Raw genomic sequence first — 19371 nt, 5'->3', positions numbered from 1 at the left:
TGTAATAAGTATTATAATTTATAGACTGTAATATATTAAAAAAAAATATGTCTCATCATTGTAACAATTGTACAAGTTGTGTACCTTCAGTCAATCAGACATTAGATGAGTTAGATTTTGAAAGAGGAATCTGGTCTGCAGGTGAGTGCTTTTGGTTGTTTTTTCTTTCTTAAATTTTAGTAATTTAATTTAAAATTCATGCCATATTTTAGATAAACAATTTTTGAGTTGAAAATGAGAGATTGAGATTATTGTAGTAAGTATTTTTCAACCTGTAAGTTAATAAGTTATTTTTCTAACCTATTTTAGATTAAAAAAGAACAACTATTAGGCAAAATCAACATGTTATGTAAAATAACAGAACAGATTTGAAAAATATTAGTTAGCTAATTTAGTTAACTATTAACTAGCTATACTAGTTAATAGAAAATGTATGGTGAACATTCATTTAAATTATTAACATTTTTACATGAAGAAAGTTAATGTGTTACTTTTAAACCCATAAACAAACTACAGAAGATCAATAAACTTAGAAAACGTCCTGCTAAATACATTAACAATAAAGTGTTAAAATTAAACTGCACTGAATGTATATCGTTGCAGTAATAATAGTGTGTCTAGCAGACTGGATGCATATTCACTTATGGGTACAAAGAACTTATTCAAACTCTACATATAACAGAATTAAAGTTTCTAAACTTTTCTTTTCTTTCTTTTTTCCTGTTTAGCATCCGGTAATTACCGTTTAGATAATTCTTCAGAGGATGATATGTATGAGTGTAAATGAAGTATAGTCTTGTACATTCTCAGTTCGACCATTCCTGAGATGTGTGGTTAATTGAAACCCAACCACCAAAGAACACCGGTATCCACGATCTAGTATTCAAATCCGTGTAAAAATATCTGGCTTTACTAGGACTTGAACGCTGTAACTCTCGACTTCCAAATCAGCTGATTTGTGAAGACGCGTTAACCACTAGACCAACCCGGTGGGTAAAGTTTCTAAACTACCTCAAAAATTTGGCACTTATTAACGGCAATGTCCAAATTTTGCTAAAATGCATAAACACAAAATCTGCCTTCAACTCATTTCAGATACTTAGAAAAAATTAACTGAAGAACACCACATTGGATAATATAATAATCTACAACATTTAAAGGGTTTTACTAACCACTATATGACAGGCACCAGTAATAAAATTGCCCCCTTTATATCACTAGCAGAGTTGCATGGCACCTCTGAAAAAATATTTGAAAAGCACATCTTTATATTTAATATAAATTAAAAATTTACAATTATATACTGACTATATGCACTTGTTGAAGTGCATATAGCTTCAAAAACACTTTTTATATTATAAAATACATAACGGTTACAACAACCGTTAATGGTTTTTCAGTCGGTTTATTTAAAAACTTATTATTGTGTTACTACTGCATTCGGCATTTAATCTGCAAATTAATATTATTAATTCAGTGAAAGATGAATTGAATACAATAGAAATGGATTTAAGTACTATCAAATATTTATCAAAGAGTAATGTAACATATGTATAATTCAATGAGCTGATTTGTGGTAGTGTAGGGAGAAAACAACTCCGAGTTTTAGTTAGTTTCTTATCTTGCTTATGATAAGGTTATGAAAAAAAAATTGTAAAAAATTTTCATAAATTTCATCACAAGCATAGTTTTTTAAGTTTAACTGAAATGCTGCTGCGTTTGTGAACATACACGTTGGAATTCACTAAGTAGAAAAATTAACATCTGAACTTTATTGTTTCATTTTATATATAGTAAAAAAAAAAATTATTGCTATTCTCAAGTTATTTTCATAAAATAAATACAATTATTTTGTTGTGCATGCAGTTTTTACATTACATCAAGAGAAGAAAGTAATAATTTACCTCCATGTGATACCGTCACTCATAGTTTTTCAAAAACTTTCATATATATAGATGAAAAATTATTATTATTTAATTACTAATTTCTTAGTTCCTGATGAAATGATGTGTTCTATCAGAGAGCTGAATCATGTTTCCAAAAGAATTTTAGATAACATTTCAAATGTAATGCAAATTTTTAATCAGATTTGCAGTTTGATATTTTTGAGTTAGAATCTTAGATGAAAATTTCTGGCTAATAGTTAGATATGTTATTATTTCGTTTTGAAATAGTGTCAATTTATTCTATTTGTTCACAGACAGATTAAAACGTTTATATTTTTCTGAACACAAGTAATAAAGGCAGTGGGAATCAAAATTCAAAACATGGAAAAATTTAATCATTAATATTTTTAGAATATCATAATACTAATATGAGTGTTATAAATAATATTAAATATAATAATGTAGGAAAACCCCGATAAATTAAATTGTTTTTTATAGATTATTATTTTTATTGTTTTAACAAGTGGAGCAGTGATTGGATCATTTATCTGCAATGAAGTAATATCTTCCTGCAAAACACTATGGAAGATTAGCTTTTAATGATCTTAACTTACATCATACTCACCTCCAATAATTGTATTCACTCATTTACTTACAGTGTCTAAAGTGTATTTCCATTAAACAACTTTTTGCTAGAAATGAAAAAGAGTTTTCACTAGAAAAGAATAAAGTTGTATTTAATTTATCATGTGGAAGACCGCTGTAACACTTTGAGTAGTTTTTGCATTTTTGTGTCCTTTCTTTACAAATATTATTTGTAAAGAATTATCTTATTTCCACCTGGAAAATATTCATTTAGATTAAATTTTATTAATCGCATTATTAATTTTTATTTAAAAATTCCAAACTTCTTTCTGAAAGGAGCAAGTTTATCATCAATGTTTCATTACAGTTGATAATTACTTTACTACTTAGATTATCAACCAACATTAGATTGATTCAAAACGTATATATTAACAATAGAAAAGGGCACCCTTCTACTACTTCCTTAGTATCAAAAGACTGCATAAATAAGTATGCCAAGAATTAAATTTAACAAAAAGTAATTAAACTTTTAATTGGAGATTTAATAGATCAAAATGATGATAAAGTGGTATCTCACTCTGCTGCAAAATAGAATATCTTCTCATTAGATACGTTACTGAGAAAGGTAACCTAAACCTCTAAAACATAGATTAAACAACCATAATGCATTAGATGTTACAGTACAGGTGATTCAGAGAGCTGGAAATTTTGAAAATTAATTCGTATAAATAAATGTAATTACAACATTATAGGTTTTTTGCCATAGCAGGTAAACCACTATACACTTTGTGCTTTTACGGTGACCTCGCTAGAAGAAACCCCACATAAACAAATCAGGAGACTATTGAATGTCACCAATTCTTGAAAATAAACAGTGGCCCCACAGCAGCCATCATTATTTATGCTGTGTGTGATGTTGATCCATCTAGTTGAAACCTGGGGTCAATCATTTCTGAAAATGTTTGTAGTTTTTGTGCAACAAAATTTTTCATCGTGGTAACATACCAATCTGATATGATGGTAGTTGTAAGGTCATCATTTTAAAAAAAAAAATAAGGGCCTATTGTCTCATATGATAACAGTACACCACATGGTAACTTGGGTTCCTGTATAGCAGTGTAGGATTTTCTAGTGCCCAAAACCAAAAAATCTGTTTATAACATCATTGTCCTGTTAATTTTTACCACCATTTGTTCAAGAAATTGATATCACTTATGTGATCATTTGGTTTCAATTCCTGATCTAACTACAACTTGTACTGATGACAAAGGAAGTCCTGCAGCAGTATTCTTCAAACACTTAAACTGTGCAACTGTAAAGACACTGCATGGCAACAAACTGAAAACTGTGTGCTTCTTATGACAGCAGCTTGAACATTCTTGATATTGTCTGATGTATGATCAGTCTGCAGACTATGAGGAGGCTTTTTTTCATTGTTGAACTTAGTTCCTCAAAATTATGTATCCATGTGTTAATTGTCTGAGCTGATGTGCATGATTTTGGCATCCTAAAAATTAAACTGGCAGTGAAATTACAGCCTCCACACTGCTATTATTTTTATAAAAAAAGCATAATTAAATCACCTTATTATGTTGAAGACACCCACGGAATTGAGACCCCTGTTTTCCATGTACTTTATTTAGAACAAAAAGGGGAATCCATTAATAAAAAAGGTTTTCTGTGTTCATTATGTTGATCAGTGTTATGAAAATTTTATATTCAGTTACTGTTTAAAATGAAATTCCAGTGATTTTTTTTTTGCATGTTCATGAAATTATTAAAGGTTCCTAGTTGCATTTCAAACCAAAATAACATTACCTATTGACATTTTACCTTTGAATCCGGTGTACAATGGCAGCTTGTATGGAATGATAAACTATAAATTGCAGTATCTAATTATAATTAGACTACCATATTGAATCTCAAGAAAAAAATTGTTTCTAGCAATACTTTTTTAACTGTTCAGCGATTTTCTTTTTTTGCATAACTTATTCAGAGTTACATCTCTCAATCCAATATTCATACTAATTAAAGTCACAAAGTGGCTGTATGGATTATCACAATTGCTTGGTTGATATTTATTTACTTTGGAAGAAATTTATTCTTATATACTCAGACGATGTAAAAATTAATTCTGAAAATTTGGAAGATGAAGTCATGAATCCTAATAATGCTTTTTATCCTTGAAGATATATATATGGACCTGCTGATAAGCGTTTTGCCCAATTATTTTATAAATAAATATTTAATTTTTGTTCACAAACAACTAGCTCTGGATGGAGAAGAGATGAGAGTCAAAAGCTTACTTGATAAAGGGGTCGACCCTAATTTAGAGGATAAAAGTGGGTATACAGCACTTCACTATGCAGCTAGAGCAGGACATATCGGTGTGTGTAAAATTCTGTTGAATGCTGGAGCATCAGTCAATGCTGTAACAAGAGCTGGTAAAGCTACTCCACTTCACAGAGCTGCATTAGCAGGTATTTTATTTATCTTATTTTTTTAGGGTTTTAAAGATTTCAGTGTAAAATTCTGTTGGTTTTGCTATATTTTCAATCTGTTTTATCTATATTATCACTGATTACTGAATTTCTTTTTTGTATATGTCACTGTATAAAGGAAAATATAAAATTCATCCCTGTTATTTTAAAATATTGCGGACACTCAAGTCACAGAAGACATAGATTGCTTAATTTCAGAATTATGATCCTATCTCTAAAGCTGTTGATCAGAAAAAAATAATGTTATCTATTCATTTGCCGACTGCTAATACATTCACAGGATTTTTTTTTTTCGGCTGTAATTAAATTTTGGGGCATTCTAGGATCTCTACAGCTTATGAAGGTCATAAAGTGTATTAGTAGTTATAAAATAATACAGCATTATTTATTGTCAATATTTAGAATTAATTCTACTTCACATGTCGACTGCCAGCTGAATAGTTTATAATCTGGTTTAGTACATCCACATCCATTCAATTCTGGATATGAGTAAGAATATTACTTTACTGATTTATGAGGCAGCCTGGTTTTATTCTTTGGTAGTATCTAAAATCAACTGTTGGAGGAAGCCTTGTGGCTTTGGGCAGACTTTTTTGCCTCTCCATAGCTCCTGCATGGTTCTTTATCATCTATCCCTTTACCTATGTGTTGAGTATGGCTTTTGAATCCAGATCAGGTCATTAAAAAAGTCCATGTTAAAAGGATCCTGTGAAGCCAACATAACTTCTGGCAGGGAATAGCCTCTTGTGGACTTGTCAAGATGCTTTTGTTTCCTGTCTTGTAGCTATGCCGTAAGCCCAACGGATGAAATATATTGCCAGTTAAAGCAGATTCTCTCTTAAAATATGAATATAATCATTGAAATTACCATCCATCACACACTTTACTTACCACAATTCCCAGTACGATAAGAAAGCTGTTGTGGATAATAAGTAGGGATGACCAAAGGTCAATCATGATCGACCAGTTTACGTAACAGGCTCTTTTGACATCAGTCATCGGGTCTATGTCAGTTCTATGTCTTGATATAAGTAATCCGTATGGCATGCCTGAGACAGATGATAGAAAAATCTTCCATCCCTTAACACAGACCGATACATACAAATCACAATTTTTCACTTCAAGCTCCTACTCTGCTTAGTCAACTAGCCGATTATTACTATAAACATATTTGTACTTAAAAATTAATTAATCAGTCGAATATAAAAATGTAAAAGAATGTTATACAGGCAAACTTAAAGCAGTAAAATAATCTCCTTCTTTGACTAAATATGTTCTTTAAAGCATGTCGTAGAAAACTGTTGCATTGATTTTGAATCTTAAATAAGCTAAGTATCTAGTATTTCTGGGTTACGTGAGCTATATGTCATATATATAATATATATATAATAGATAGGCTTCAGCCTATCTGTTGCAGCTTCACCTAATGTTTTAGACATTATTATCTGTGTCATCTTTAATGATACAGAATGCTTCTACATGACACTGCCTTTGTATGAATAGTTGTCTGATTAAGAGAAGCAAAAGCCGATTGAATTTTGTAATCGATCATTTTAATCAATCAATCGATCATTTCAATTTTGTAATAGATCATTTTAATGTGTTGGCATCAAAATCTTTGTCTATTTCAATGAGACTTCGTAAATTTTAATTCTCCTTTATAGTATCACTATAACTTTTCTTGTTGCAAATACTTTGGTAGTACTACTTATGAATTATTTTTCATTCAGCTGTAGAATTAAATAAATATCTTTGTTATATTTTGATTAACCTGTACAAGGTTAAAAGATGTTATGTGAACTCATTTGTTCACAAAAAAAAAAATAGTTGTTTACATATTATTATTATTATCTTTTATGACTGCATAGGATCACTTTAGTCAGTCCATTATCCAAGTCTCTTCAATGGGACTGTTTGTGCCCTCTTTAGTGATGTGAGTTTTTTCTTGCGAGTGTTTGTTCTTGATTTTCTTGTTTAATTTTATCTTATCTGTGGTGTCTTCTGGTGTAAGGCCAATTTCCTAATCCTTTCTCATATCTCTGATCCGTCAGTATCCTGTGTTGGAGTTTTTTGAATCAAGATTGTGCTGTACTATCCTGTTTCACAACTCTTGAATCTTACATCCTCATGATATGTCCAAAGAATCGTAGTCTTCTGTTACGCATGGTACAGGGTGATTCAGAGAAACGGGAAATTTTAAAAGTTAAATAACATTAATGAAAAATTTTTTTTAGAAAATGAATTTTATTTCATGTAATTGTACAAATGTTGCCATTTTAGGATACATACATGATGACATCTTGCAGGTGACCTCCTCTTCTACGTAAACACTCACGAAGTCTCTTTGTTAAATTGTTCTTGGTTTGACGTAACATCTCGACTGGAATTTCCGCAATTGCTTCTTGGATCTTTGCCTTCAGTTCTTCCATTGTAGCAGGTCTACTGTGGAACACTTTGCTTTTAAGGTGACCCCACAAAAAGTAATCGCAAGCTGAGAGATCAGGCGATCTGGGAGGCCATCTAATGTTAATGTCACCATTTCGTGAAATGACACGTCCAAACAATCGACGTACTGCTGCCATCGATATTCGTGCAGTATGTGACGTTGCTCCGTCTTGTTGAAACCAGGCTCTGTTAAGAATCGGTGGAAATCTCTTTTGTTGTTCCACAACAAAGGTCTCAAGCACGGCTACGTAACGAGCCGACGTCACTGTATTCGCAAGACCGTTGTCATCCTCAAAAAAATAAGGGCCTATAACACCGTAAGATGACATAGCACACCACACAGTTACTTTCTCGCTGTGCAATGGACTCTGGTCCAGCTAGCTGCGTAGGATTTTCTTGTGCCCGGAATCTGAAATTTTGCTTGTTAACAAATCCACTGAGGTGGAAATGCGCTTTGTCTGACATCCACAGTTCATGAACAAACTCTTCGTTATCGTTTATCTTCTGAAGCATTACATTACAGAATTGTGCTCGCACAACTGCATCGTTCGGTTTCAGTTCCTAGACGATCTGCAACTTGTATGGATGGAATTGCAAGTCCTTCACTAACATTCTTCGAACACTTAAACTATGCGATTGTAAAGATGCTGAGAGACGACGGATTGACCGATGTGGACTTCGTGTGACAGCATCTTGTAAGGCTTGAACATTCTGTGGTGTACGGACGGTTCGCTCACGGCCTGGAGGTTTCTTTTTCATTGCCGAACCGGTTTCCTCAAAATTAGATATCCATTTTTTAATTGCATGTGCTGATAGAACACGGTCGTGCCATCCCAGATTAAAATGACGGCGAAATTCTCTACGCGCTCCCTCCACACTGTCATTGTTTTTGTAAAACGCTTTGATAGCAAATGCACGTTGCGCACCACTCCAAGGATCCATGACAACTAAATGGCAGGTTAGGTTAGAGAGGCTGGTGCCACTTATTAAGTGGTACCAATCACCCACGGCTACCAACACACCTTTCAAAATTTCTCTTTTCTTTGAATCACCCTGTATCAGTGATGGGTTCTGATTATTTGTACCCAACTTAGTTGAGCACAATCCACCACTGCCCATCTTTCTGGTACTTCTTTATTGATCCAGGTTCCTTCCAATTCCTCTTTCAATTTTCTGGAGTCTGTTGGTCTTTGATTGTTCATTCAGGTGGAAGAGTGTCTGCTGCATAAGTGGCTTCTGGTTTTATAACTGTGTTGTAGTATCCTATCTTCTGTTTACTGATGGACGTTTTTTATCATAAATGTACCAGGTTAATTTTTGAGCTTTAGCTAGTTTGTTTCTTCTTATTTGGATCGAGGTTTTTTTGTTTACATTGTTAGTTATTATTTCTCCGAGGTATTTAAATTGGTTTTCTATTTTGATTTTATTACCATTTATGTTTACTTCTTTTAATCATTTGGTTTTTGGGGATATAATTTCTGTATTTCCAAATGATATTTAAGGTCAATTTTATTTGCAATATTTTGAAGTTCTAATATCTGTGATTTAGATCCATCGATGTCATTTGCTAGTTGTGCCAACTTGTCGGTGAATGATGTTTGGACCTAGTTTTACTTGGGGTAGGGAATTTTTTGAGCCAATCCCTCATTACTATTTCTAGAGGGCAGTTGAATAATAGCTTTGAGACCCCATTGCCTTGGTGTAGTTGTTTTGATCTCAAATGTTTCTGAGAGTTTATCTGAATATTACAAGAGTCGTTCAATAAGTCCTTAGAAACAGATAGAAAAGCAAATTATTTTGTTTAGATTCTTTTGTTTTTTAACATATTCTCCTATTAATTCTGTACACTTTTGTAAGAGTTTCTCCAACTTTTTTAAGCCATCCAAAAAGTAGGATTTCAGAAGGTCCTCAAAATAAGCATCTGTTTGGGCGATGACCTCCACGTTCAACATGAGCCATTGCCTGCCGAGCCATTTTTTCAAGTTTGAAAATAAATAAAAAATCACTAAGGGCCAAATGCAGTGGATGTTGTAATAATTTCAACTTTAATTCCATAATTTTGGCCATTGAAACTGCACAGGTGTGCACTCATGCATTGTCTTGATGGAAGAGGATCTTTTTCAAATTAGGACATTTTTTATTGATTTCTTCTCTCAATCTGTGCAGTAACAATGTATAATACTCCCCAGTTTTTGTTTGTCCTGTTTCCAAGTAATCAGTGTAGATGATACCACGTGCATCCCAAAAAACCGTGGCCAACACCTTGCCAGCCGATTTCACCATCAACGCCTTCAAAAACCCACTGTTTTGACTCTTCCTTTGTCTATGGAATGGTAGTAGTGTATCCATGTTTTGTCCATAGTTATGTATCGATGCAGAAACTCATCAGGATTGCAACGGAAAATCACCAAAACAGCCTCAGAATCGACATATGATTTCGTTTATTTTCCACTGAGAGCAAACATGGCAGACATCTTACCAAAACTTTTTCATGCAAAATTGAAAACACTGTACCTTGCAATATGCCTCTGACCTCAACTACTCACTTTTTCCATTTTTCTAAATAAACAATAGCTTGTTGCTTCAATCAGCTATAATAATGAAACCACAAGATGGATACAGCTGAAATTTTAACTGCACTCTAGCGACAAATGACGTTTCCTAAAAGCAAACCATTTTCGATGCTATGAGTGCCATCTCTTGGATTTTCTAAGAACTTATTGAACAACCCTTGTACTTTTGACTTGGTATTTGTGAGGTTCAGTTTCATCATCTTTATTAATTTGGTATGTACTCCGAGGTGTCTTAGAATTTTTAGTAGGGATTTTCTGTGGATGCAGTCGTAAGCTTTCTTGAAATCTACAAATGTTATCACCTTGTCTCTGTTTCTTTTCCTGTTGTAACCCATTATTAGCTTGAGACTCGTGATCCAGTCTGGCAGCTCCACCAGGGTCTGCAACCTTCCTGGTTTTATCCTAGTTGTTTGTCAAGTTATGAACTAAACCTGTTAAGGATGATTCTTGAACGAATTTTGTATGTTGTGTCCAGGAGTTAGATTTTTAGGATCCCCTGTAATTTTTAGGATTTGTTTCATTTTCCTTTTTTTTTGTGTAGCGGATGGATGAGGGCTGTCGTCCAGTGTTCTGATAGTTCTTTGATCCAGATGTTGACAAAGTGTTGATGAAGGACAATTTTTCCTGATCTTCCTGCATGATCTCTACAAACGTCTGATCCTCTCCCACTGCTTTGTAATTCTTCATCTCACCCAGTGCATAATAGACTTTTATTATGGGAGGGTTGATGTTTTCTGGTGGTGTTGAAGTTTAGGAGTTTTGTCAGTTCCTTACAATTTAGGAGTTGATTGTAATATTCAGCTAGGATTTCCGCATTGTCTTTATTGTTATAGACCAGTTTACCATTACCAGTTTCATTCTTTAGTAGTGTTGGGGATTCGTATTTTTTAAGCTGATTTTTGAAGGTTTTGCAGTAGTCTTGACTGTGTTTTATTGAATTCTTCTATTGACTTCAGTGTGTCTTTATGGTGGTGTCTTTCTATTCTCCTTAAGGTTCGTGTGGCTTCTTTTCTTTGTTTTACTAGATTTTGGAAGGATGTTTCTGATTTTTGGGATTAGTGAAAGAATTGGGATTAGTCATGCTGATGTCTTTTCTCCACTATTTCATCACATTCACTGTTCCGCCATTGAATTTTTTAACAATTTTCTTACAATTCTAACAAGTTTCTAACAATTTTCATTGATCTTACAATTTATCCGGGATTGTTATTTTTTCAGTTGCTTTTGGGTAATTTTCATTCTTGATTAGCTAGTAGGTCCATTTTCTTTTAGTTTTAGGTGCTTGGTTTCGTTGATTTCCTTGGATAGTAAATATTATTTAAATATATTGTATAAAAAAGAATAAAAATAAGATAAATGCGACTATTAGCATTCCATTTTTACTTTATAATTTATATTAAAAAAAAAGAATGTGCTTTTACTATGTAAATTGGCAGTTACGTTAATTTTTCTTTCTATTTAGGTAAAGAACAAGTTGTAGATTTACTACTCAAATCAAATGCAAATCCTAAACAACAAGACAGCGATGGACGGACAGCTTTACATAGAGCTAGAGAAGGCAGTCATCGTAACATTGAATCACAGTTATTGTCTGCGTGTCCGGACCTGATTGATATGCCGTGAAAAACCTCTTTCTTTCTAGAAAAATGTTTAATTTTTTATTGGAGATGGTGCTTTTTTTTTACCTCTTATAACAGTTGTCATGTAAAAAAAAATTAATAGTTGTTTTATAAAAGCGTGCTATGCAATAATTGTTTAGTTATTTTCATTGTTAATACATTATGGTGGTAACTGTTACATAGACATATTTTAGGTTTTTTAATGATATTTTTATTTACATCACTTTATTTATTTTTATGTTAAGGTTTATTGACAAACTTGTATATTTTTTGTTTATATGTAATTACAAAATCTTATCTTGCCTGGTAACAATACATTTCTGTTAAACCCTTGCTCTCTATTTGCAAATATTTAAAGTATTATGATTTTGAAAATAAATTATTAAAACTATTTATTTTATTTTTTCTTAAATAATGCTTTGTGTAAGTTTTGTTTAAGTGCCTTGATGTGTATTTTTAATTTAATAACACATATACAATAATGCAGTAAGTTTTTTAATGAATGTTTTTTTTTCAGTATTTTACATTCATAGCTTGTATAAATTTTACTCATTAAAAACCAAGTTGTACTCTAGAGCTTTGCAAACTCAAAATAATTTGGATTCTGAAAAGTATGATTTACTGGAAATATCAAGTTTTCACTGAAGGCTGCTCAATTGAGTCTCAATAAAAATGAGTATCACAACTTTAATGAACTACTTTATAATAATAGTACAAGTAAGCAGAATATAACTAATTGTAATCGGTACTAAGTTAATAGACTAGTTACTAATGGACCTTTTTGTTCACAAAAGGTCTATAAATTATCATCTTTCAGTAAAGTTTTATTGTATATAAAACTTATATACTTATTGTATATAAAAGAATAGGCTAACCATTGCTGGAAAAAGATTTCTAATGAACACAACATCTATGTTAATGTTGATTAGAGATTTTTTGTCTCCTCTGTTAATGCAGTTTAAATGGAATTAAAGGAAAATTAATCATGAGATAATTTATTTTCTTTTTGTAATAACTAAAGATTGCTTTTTGATTTTTTTATTCCTGGATCTCATAGTTAGAAGACAAATAACATGCTACCAACACAATTGGTAGTGTGTTATTTGTCTGCACATTCTCAAGTTCAGCTTCAGCAGTCCGAAGAAATAAATTGCTAAAAATATACTATATATTCATACAAAATGAAATATTCTTTATGTTGAATCACCTAAATTTAATTCTGTTTACAACAGCTTTCCTGGCCTGAGATTTAAGTTTTATAGTGTGTTAAATAAAATAGTTGAATTTCCCAGGATATCTTTTTAAACATAAACATTACAGTCCTTGGTGAAAATTATACTTTATGACATCGATCTTTAAATAGATGAAACTAGATTTAAGATTATTAAAAATAATTAACTTTTAAAAAAAATTTTTAGCTGCACTTGGACCCATTCAGCACTAAATGTAGTTACTGATAATACCCAAGCATAACTTAAAATATTTTATCTAAAAGTCTGGTAAAGTTTTAAACTGATCCACTACTTTATTTTACAAATGAATCATCATATGTACTGCACTTGTGTGTGTGTATATATACACTCTATATATATAGAGTGAGAGAGAGAGAGAGAGAGAGAGAGATTAAAACATCTCCTCTCCATCTATCGACATACATTGCTGAGTAATAGTAAACATTTTAATTATTTTTTTCCTTAGAATAACATTTTTTTAATTTTTTAACATATTAATTTAAAGAAAATACTTTTAATAAAGATTACTCTGTCACAAAGTAATAAAAGTTAAAAATTAAGATTTTTTTCAATGTTTGCTGGCTTTTTTTAAGTAATGAAAATTAATTGTCATTATTGTTAAATAAAAAAAATTTATATGAAAGTAAGTTCTATAAATAAACTAAAAAATATTTTTTCAAATATATTAAATTATTTATAAAAGCATATTCTCAAGTGCAGTTTTAGCAGTCTGCAAAACATTCTACTAACAAAATTACAATTTTTTAGGAGACACAAAAAATCATTTTGTAGATAAATTCAACCGATCTGATATATTAGGTCTTCATATATCACTAGTATAGTAATAGATCAACTTATACATTTAAGTAGAAATATCAGCTACAGACAAAAAAATATATTTTATTTTTATCAAATAACATATTTTTTTACATATGCTGATTCTTAGGACTAGGAGACTACTAAAAATTGACAGACATTATCAGTATACTAATCAATGTATTTGAATGAAAAACCATACAACAAAGTTATTTTTACAAGAATATTTTTATTATTGGTTGTAATTATCATCTGCACTACTACTATCACCTGAACTCTACTTGTGATTCGAGTCTTTCCACATCGGCCTTCAATTGTCTGATTACTCTTTCCTAAGAGCCTGAACCTTCAGCCAGCCATTCCTCTTGATTAGTCTGTCAAAGCACTGCATCTTCTTCAGTGACAGCAAGATCAGCATCATTGCCGCTAGTTTATTCACAACAAAACTTGTCACAAATCAGCTGATTTCAAAGTCAAGAGTTTAAAGGTTCAAATACTAGTAAAGGCAGTTACTTTTACACAAATTTGATTACTAGATCGTGGATACCAGTTTTCTTTGGCAATTTGGTTTCAATTAACCACACATCTCAGGAAAGGTCAACCTGAGAGTACAAGACTACACTTCATTTTCATTCTTACATATCACCCTCATTCATCTTATGAAGTAATACCTTATGGTGGTTCCAGAGGCTGAACAGACAAAGAAAGGTTTATTTATGACAAATCCCATTTCCACAGCCTCCTTAGCCTGCTTCAAAGTAGAAGCTGTCACAAAGTACAAAAAAAAATGTCTTAAACCAAAATAACCCAAAGGTAAGCCAACACATTTCTTAAAATATAAAACTTACCTCAAAGGATAAGCCAAGTAGTAATTACAAAATAGTAATACTACTTTACAAGTATTTACAAGTAACATTTTAAATAAAGAACAAAAAACACACCTGAACGATAACCACATGTATATTGTTACAGTTCAAACTTTCACATACATTTTCACACCAAGAAATCCAATAATTATGACCAGAAATTGAAAACACAAGACCAACACCTCTTTATGCTTCCAACATCTGAAGAACATTAGTTCATTAAGACTGATACTGCCTGTATGTATATGTACACATATTATTTATTTTTCTTTCAAATGTTGTCTGTTGCGTTTAAATATCTGATAGACAAAAAATTGAACTTTAGTGACATATTTCTACAAAAAACTATTCTGTGTTACTGTAGATTCTTTGGTACTTAATTATTCTTTATAAAGTAGAATTTATCAGTTCTACTTTTTTTTTAGTTTATAAATGTTTTATAAATAAGAATAAATTATGTAATTTAATCTTTTTTTTTTTTTTTGGTAGGCTATTTTCGTGATTTTTAGGAACATATGAAGTATTTGAGGACTTTGGAATCCAAGCAAAAGTGCTTATATGTTTCATTACAGAGTAGTTGGTAGTTGCTATAAATTTATTAGAGGTGAGATTAAATTTGACTTAAATGGGTTAATGATGTTTGTTTCAACGTAACGTGCTAATAATTTTATTATTACTGATTTATCATTATTTAATTATTACATAATCTTGCTGATTTGTAATTTATGTTTGAACATTTGCATTTTATATTTACTTTGCTGCATTTCTATGCCCTAGATCCCTAGTAAGTAAGGCAATGTATATAATGCATAGTTTATAGAGTGTAGAGTTACATTAATTTGTTGCTTTACATTATTTGTCCCAGTGTTTTTTTATAACTGTGATACATTTAATACTCTCAAATGCAAGGTGCACTAGTCAGATTATTTCTTTAAGAGTATTGATCATTATATAGCTAGTACTTGTAGTAAACTGAGTGAAGGTGTTACTTGTAAACTTAACTTCTGTGGCGGCTTGAGCTCAGCATACTGGATTATAACAGCGTGTTTGACTCTGTGAAGAGAGCAACAGGAAACCATTTCACTCATTACTTTCTCCTGTAAACCTGGGATGGGATGCTTTTTTCTTGAGACTGGTTAGGCCACTGTCAGAAGTGAACTTGTATTTTTTACGCTAGGCCTATTTTAACATCTTTAAATATCTACTGCATAATAATGCTTTAGTCCAAAATGATCACTTATTCCTACCATAGTTAATTTCTCATCAGAACATTCCTTTTTAATTTTAAATGTTTTTTAATTCACATTTCAATAGCATTTTCATAATTCCAACTGGCTGATGGTATTTTGTATTAAATCATAGATTATTATTTTTACTGTTTATTGTTTTACTCCTTGACCGATTGATTAAACTGTTCAGTGTATAAGATAGAAGTGCGCTTCATTAATATTAATTTTCATCTAAAAGTGTGCAGGTTAGTATCAGTTTATTCCTATATTTAAATATTTCAATAATCCTCTTTTTATATGAGTATGATAGAATCAAACATCACATGTTCCAAAAAATTTAGGTGGCAGTGTTTTCCTTTAGTATTGTATTGTAGAATTTAATTATGTTATTGGTTAGAATCAAAACTTGCTATTTCGAGTAGAAAATAGAGCTTAAAGTTGATGGTTACTGCCAAAAGTAATATGTTCCTCCAGAACATGTTAGTTTTCATGCCAGCTGTATTGACAGTTAATCAGAGACCATCATTTCTGTCATGAACTACAAAGATTAAGTTGATCAGTTTGGTTTTGTAAGAGTTGTTTATCTGTGTAGTTTTTTACAATTAAAAGTATTACTTTTAAAAATTTATACAATACCTAAAGTTATTTAAATTAATAATGGACTGTGCACATTGTCAGTTCCAAACTTAATTCATAAATAAAATTTAAACTACAAAGAAACTGACCATTTTGATTACAGAATTGAACATTTCAGCCCAAATTACATTTGAATAGTGTAATTTTATTTTTAATTTGCCTTAGGAAGTAACTAAATTATTTTTTTGCGATTTCTGAAAAAATATGTTTTTGGAACATGTGATGTTTGATTCTAGCTTGCTCATTTATGTTGTTCCTTAAAAATAGTTATTTTTAAGATATATTTAGTCAGGGTTTAAATTATCTTTAGCCTTGTTGCCTCATTACTATTGTTGATTATCAGATTATATCTCTCAAACTTTTATTCCTGTTGTTCTGTATTTTTAGGTGATCAAACTTTATTCAGAAAATTTTTACATATTAGACATCTGTTTATGATTAAATCTTTACTACAATTTTTTCATATGGTATAGAAATATAAAATATGAAAAATGTAATTAAGTAAATTGTCATTTTAAAAATAAACACAAATTTTCAATTTGTGTTTGTTACTGATAAAAGTTTGCTTAAGCGATTGATATTTCCAAAATGTGTTTAAGTTATGTGATAACAGTTGATTTGCCATATTATCATTAGCATCAGGTAGTCAACTTAGCATTGAAAGAGCTAAGCTGCCTTTAACTTTTGTTTTGTTTGTTATGCACGCATTTATCCTTTCATTATATTCATTTAGCCTTGGTTGTATTATACTGTGTAATTTATCTTATTTATCTGTTTATGCTAAAATTTTTTTTTTTTATATCTATTTAAGAGTTTCAATGTCCTTGTGTATATTATTTTTTCTCGTGAAAAAAAATTTAATATATGAAAATTGTAAAGCAATCAGACAGTTTTTTGTTATAGGTTTTTTGTGTTTCACTCTTTTAAAATAGACTTTTTGATATTTGATGAAATTGTTAGTAAAAGTGCTAGAATTTAGCTATCACAATTATTAAAAATCAATACATAAGTGTTCACTATCATAAGTTGTACTCTTTTTAAATAATACAATGGAACATTTAATACTGTAATTGAATATTTATTTAATATTAGGTTAGGTATTATAAATTTAGTTATAAAAAAAACTTTACCTAATCCCACATAAAAATTTTAATTTTTATATTGGAATTTGTCCAAATCTGATATTATAATATAATCTCTGCAGGTATTTGCTTCTGTCATAAAAATACTGCATCATCTTTAGTTGATTAAAATCATCTTGTTGACATAATAGTAAAAAAAAAAGAAAAAGTTATTGTTAATTATTTTGAGAAATTATTTTTAAGAATGAAGTAAGTTTGTTACAATAGTGCAACAAAAATATCCAAAAAACTTTTTTCTGAATAAAATTATTATTCAAGTTATAATTGCGTGCCATCTCAAAATACGTTATTTTGAGATGGTTTTAAAAATGATATAAATTGAACTAAAATTACTATTTTATTTTCATCAAATGACAGCAGCGAAAGGAACATTTAACTCCTTTTTTTTTTCATTGAGCTAAGATTAGCATTATATCTAATATTCACTGAAGTAATATGTATACTTCAAAAGCTATCAGTGATGGCTCTTTGAAATCTTGTATGAAATGTGATTGATTATTTATTTATTATTAAACATATTTTTATCTTGTAAAATTATCAATTATTAGATTAGTATCTGTTTTCTTAAGGTATTTGAGGACTTATCTTTTCAAGAAAAAAAATACTTTACAGGTGACCTCAGAATCATAATCTTTTTGTACATTATCTTTTTATTATGAATTCCTTATTGTATAAACTTAATTGTTGATTTATGAAAAAACATTTTTTCTTGTTTATTAATTTTTCATAGATTGATTATGTACTAATAAAAATTAACTGGAATTTCAGTTTTCATTTGATGGTGTTAAAAATAGTTACCTAAAATAATAAAAAGCAATAATTTTTATTATCAGATTTTTATTTATCTATTAAGTTTTATTTATTTATTAATTTAATTTTTTTTTTTTTTTGCCAATTTGTAATATATTCTTGAATTAATATTGAATCCATAAAAATAAATATATGAGGAATGAAAACAACCAGATTAAAGTAAAGAATTTGTAATAGTTTGGCCTTTCTGCCAGCTAATAACATTAATCTGGTAGATTTGAAAATTTATGTTGAGGTTAATTTGAACAATCATCAATTAATTACTTTGTTTTAATTATTAAATAATCATTGTAAAAATGTTACATTTTGATGTAAAATTATTTAGCTATTTTTAATAAGGCACTTTATTATAATAATGTAAGATAAAAATCTGGAAATTTATGTTTATGTTGAAGTAGATTTCTTATTAAAAATGTTATATTTACCATTAGGAAAAAACAGTATAGTATTTTATACTTAAAAATATGATTTCCTTAGTATTATTATTTTTCATAATTTATTTTTTAAATAATAATCTGTTTTTAATGTTTATCTGTTAGCATTTCTGCTTGTAGTAGCAATAATATTGTTTTAAATTTAAAATTGAAATATTATTCATATAAATTTAAATCTATTAAGACATTGGTTCAAATTATTTTGTGTTTCTATTCTGTACCATAATTTTTACCTAAATTCCTCTTAATTATAGACTTAAATGGTAAGGGAGACCAGGAATGGTTGCCACAATATCTATATTTTTTGCTCCAACCCGTGGAAAACTGATATTTTTAATAATATTAATGGAATAAATATGGTAATACTTTTCTATTGTAACTATATTAATGAAAAAGTGATGAATTACAGTGTTTAAGAATTTAGTTTATTCAGGAGAGTTTCTTCCGACAACCATCCCGTCTCTATAGTGGTTGTCTCATGGCTGTGGGTTGGTTGTCATATGTACTATGTTATCTTTAGTAGCTGCTGTAAATTTACTAAAAATTATTATTAAGTAATGTTACACGTAATGTTTATTTTTATGTTTATACAAACAA

The 19371-nt window shown here is 30.1% G+C and overlaps 2 protein-coding genes across 3 annotated transcripts in view; both read left to right on the top strand.

The window, feature by feature from the left end:
- LOC142319719 (ankyrin repeat domain-containing protein 39) lies at positions 1–11929 on the top strand. The gene is made up of 3 exons (XM_075357314.1): positions 1–141; positions 4742–4951; positions 11453–11929. The coding sequence occupies exons 1-3, from the start codon at positions 48–50 to the stop codon at positions 11611–11613; spliced, it is 465 nt and encodes a 154-aa protein (XP_075213429.1). The 5' UTR covers positions 1–47; the 3' UTR covers positions 11614–11929.
- A 248-nt stretch (positions 11930–12177) lies between these two features.
- The window catches only part of LOC142319717 (uncharacterized), a 70182-nt gene continuing 62988 nt past the window's right edge, over positions 12178–19371 (top strand). The window contains exons 1-2 of one of the 2 annotated variants that reach the window (XM_075357305.1): positions 12178–12326; positions 15013–15127. The gene's annotated coding sequence lies outside the window, so the exon portion shown is untranslated. Of the gene's footprint in view, positions 12327–15001; positions 15128–19371 lie in introns of those variants that run through there. The other variant, XM_075357307.1, reaches the window with a different exon arrangement.

This window comes from Lycorma delicatula, chromosome 2, assembly GCF_047948215.1.
Source record: "Lycorma delicatula isolate Av1 chromosome 2, ASM4794821v1, whole genome shotgun sequence".
Taxonomy (NCBI): domain Eukaryota; kingdom Metazoa; phylum Arthropoda; class Insecta; order Hemiptera; family Fulgoridae; genus Lycorma; species Lycorma delicatula.
The sequence above is the reverse complement of the archived record's forward strand: the minus strand, read 5'-3'. Positions and strand labels throughout refer to the sequence as shown.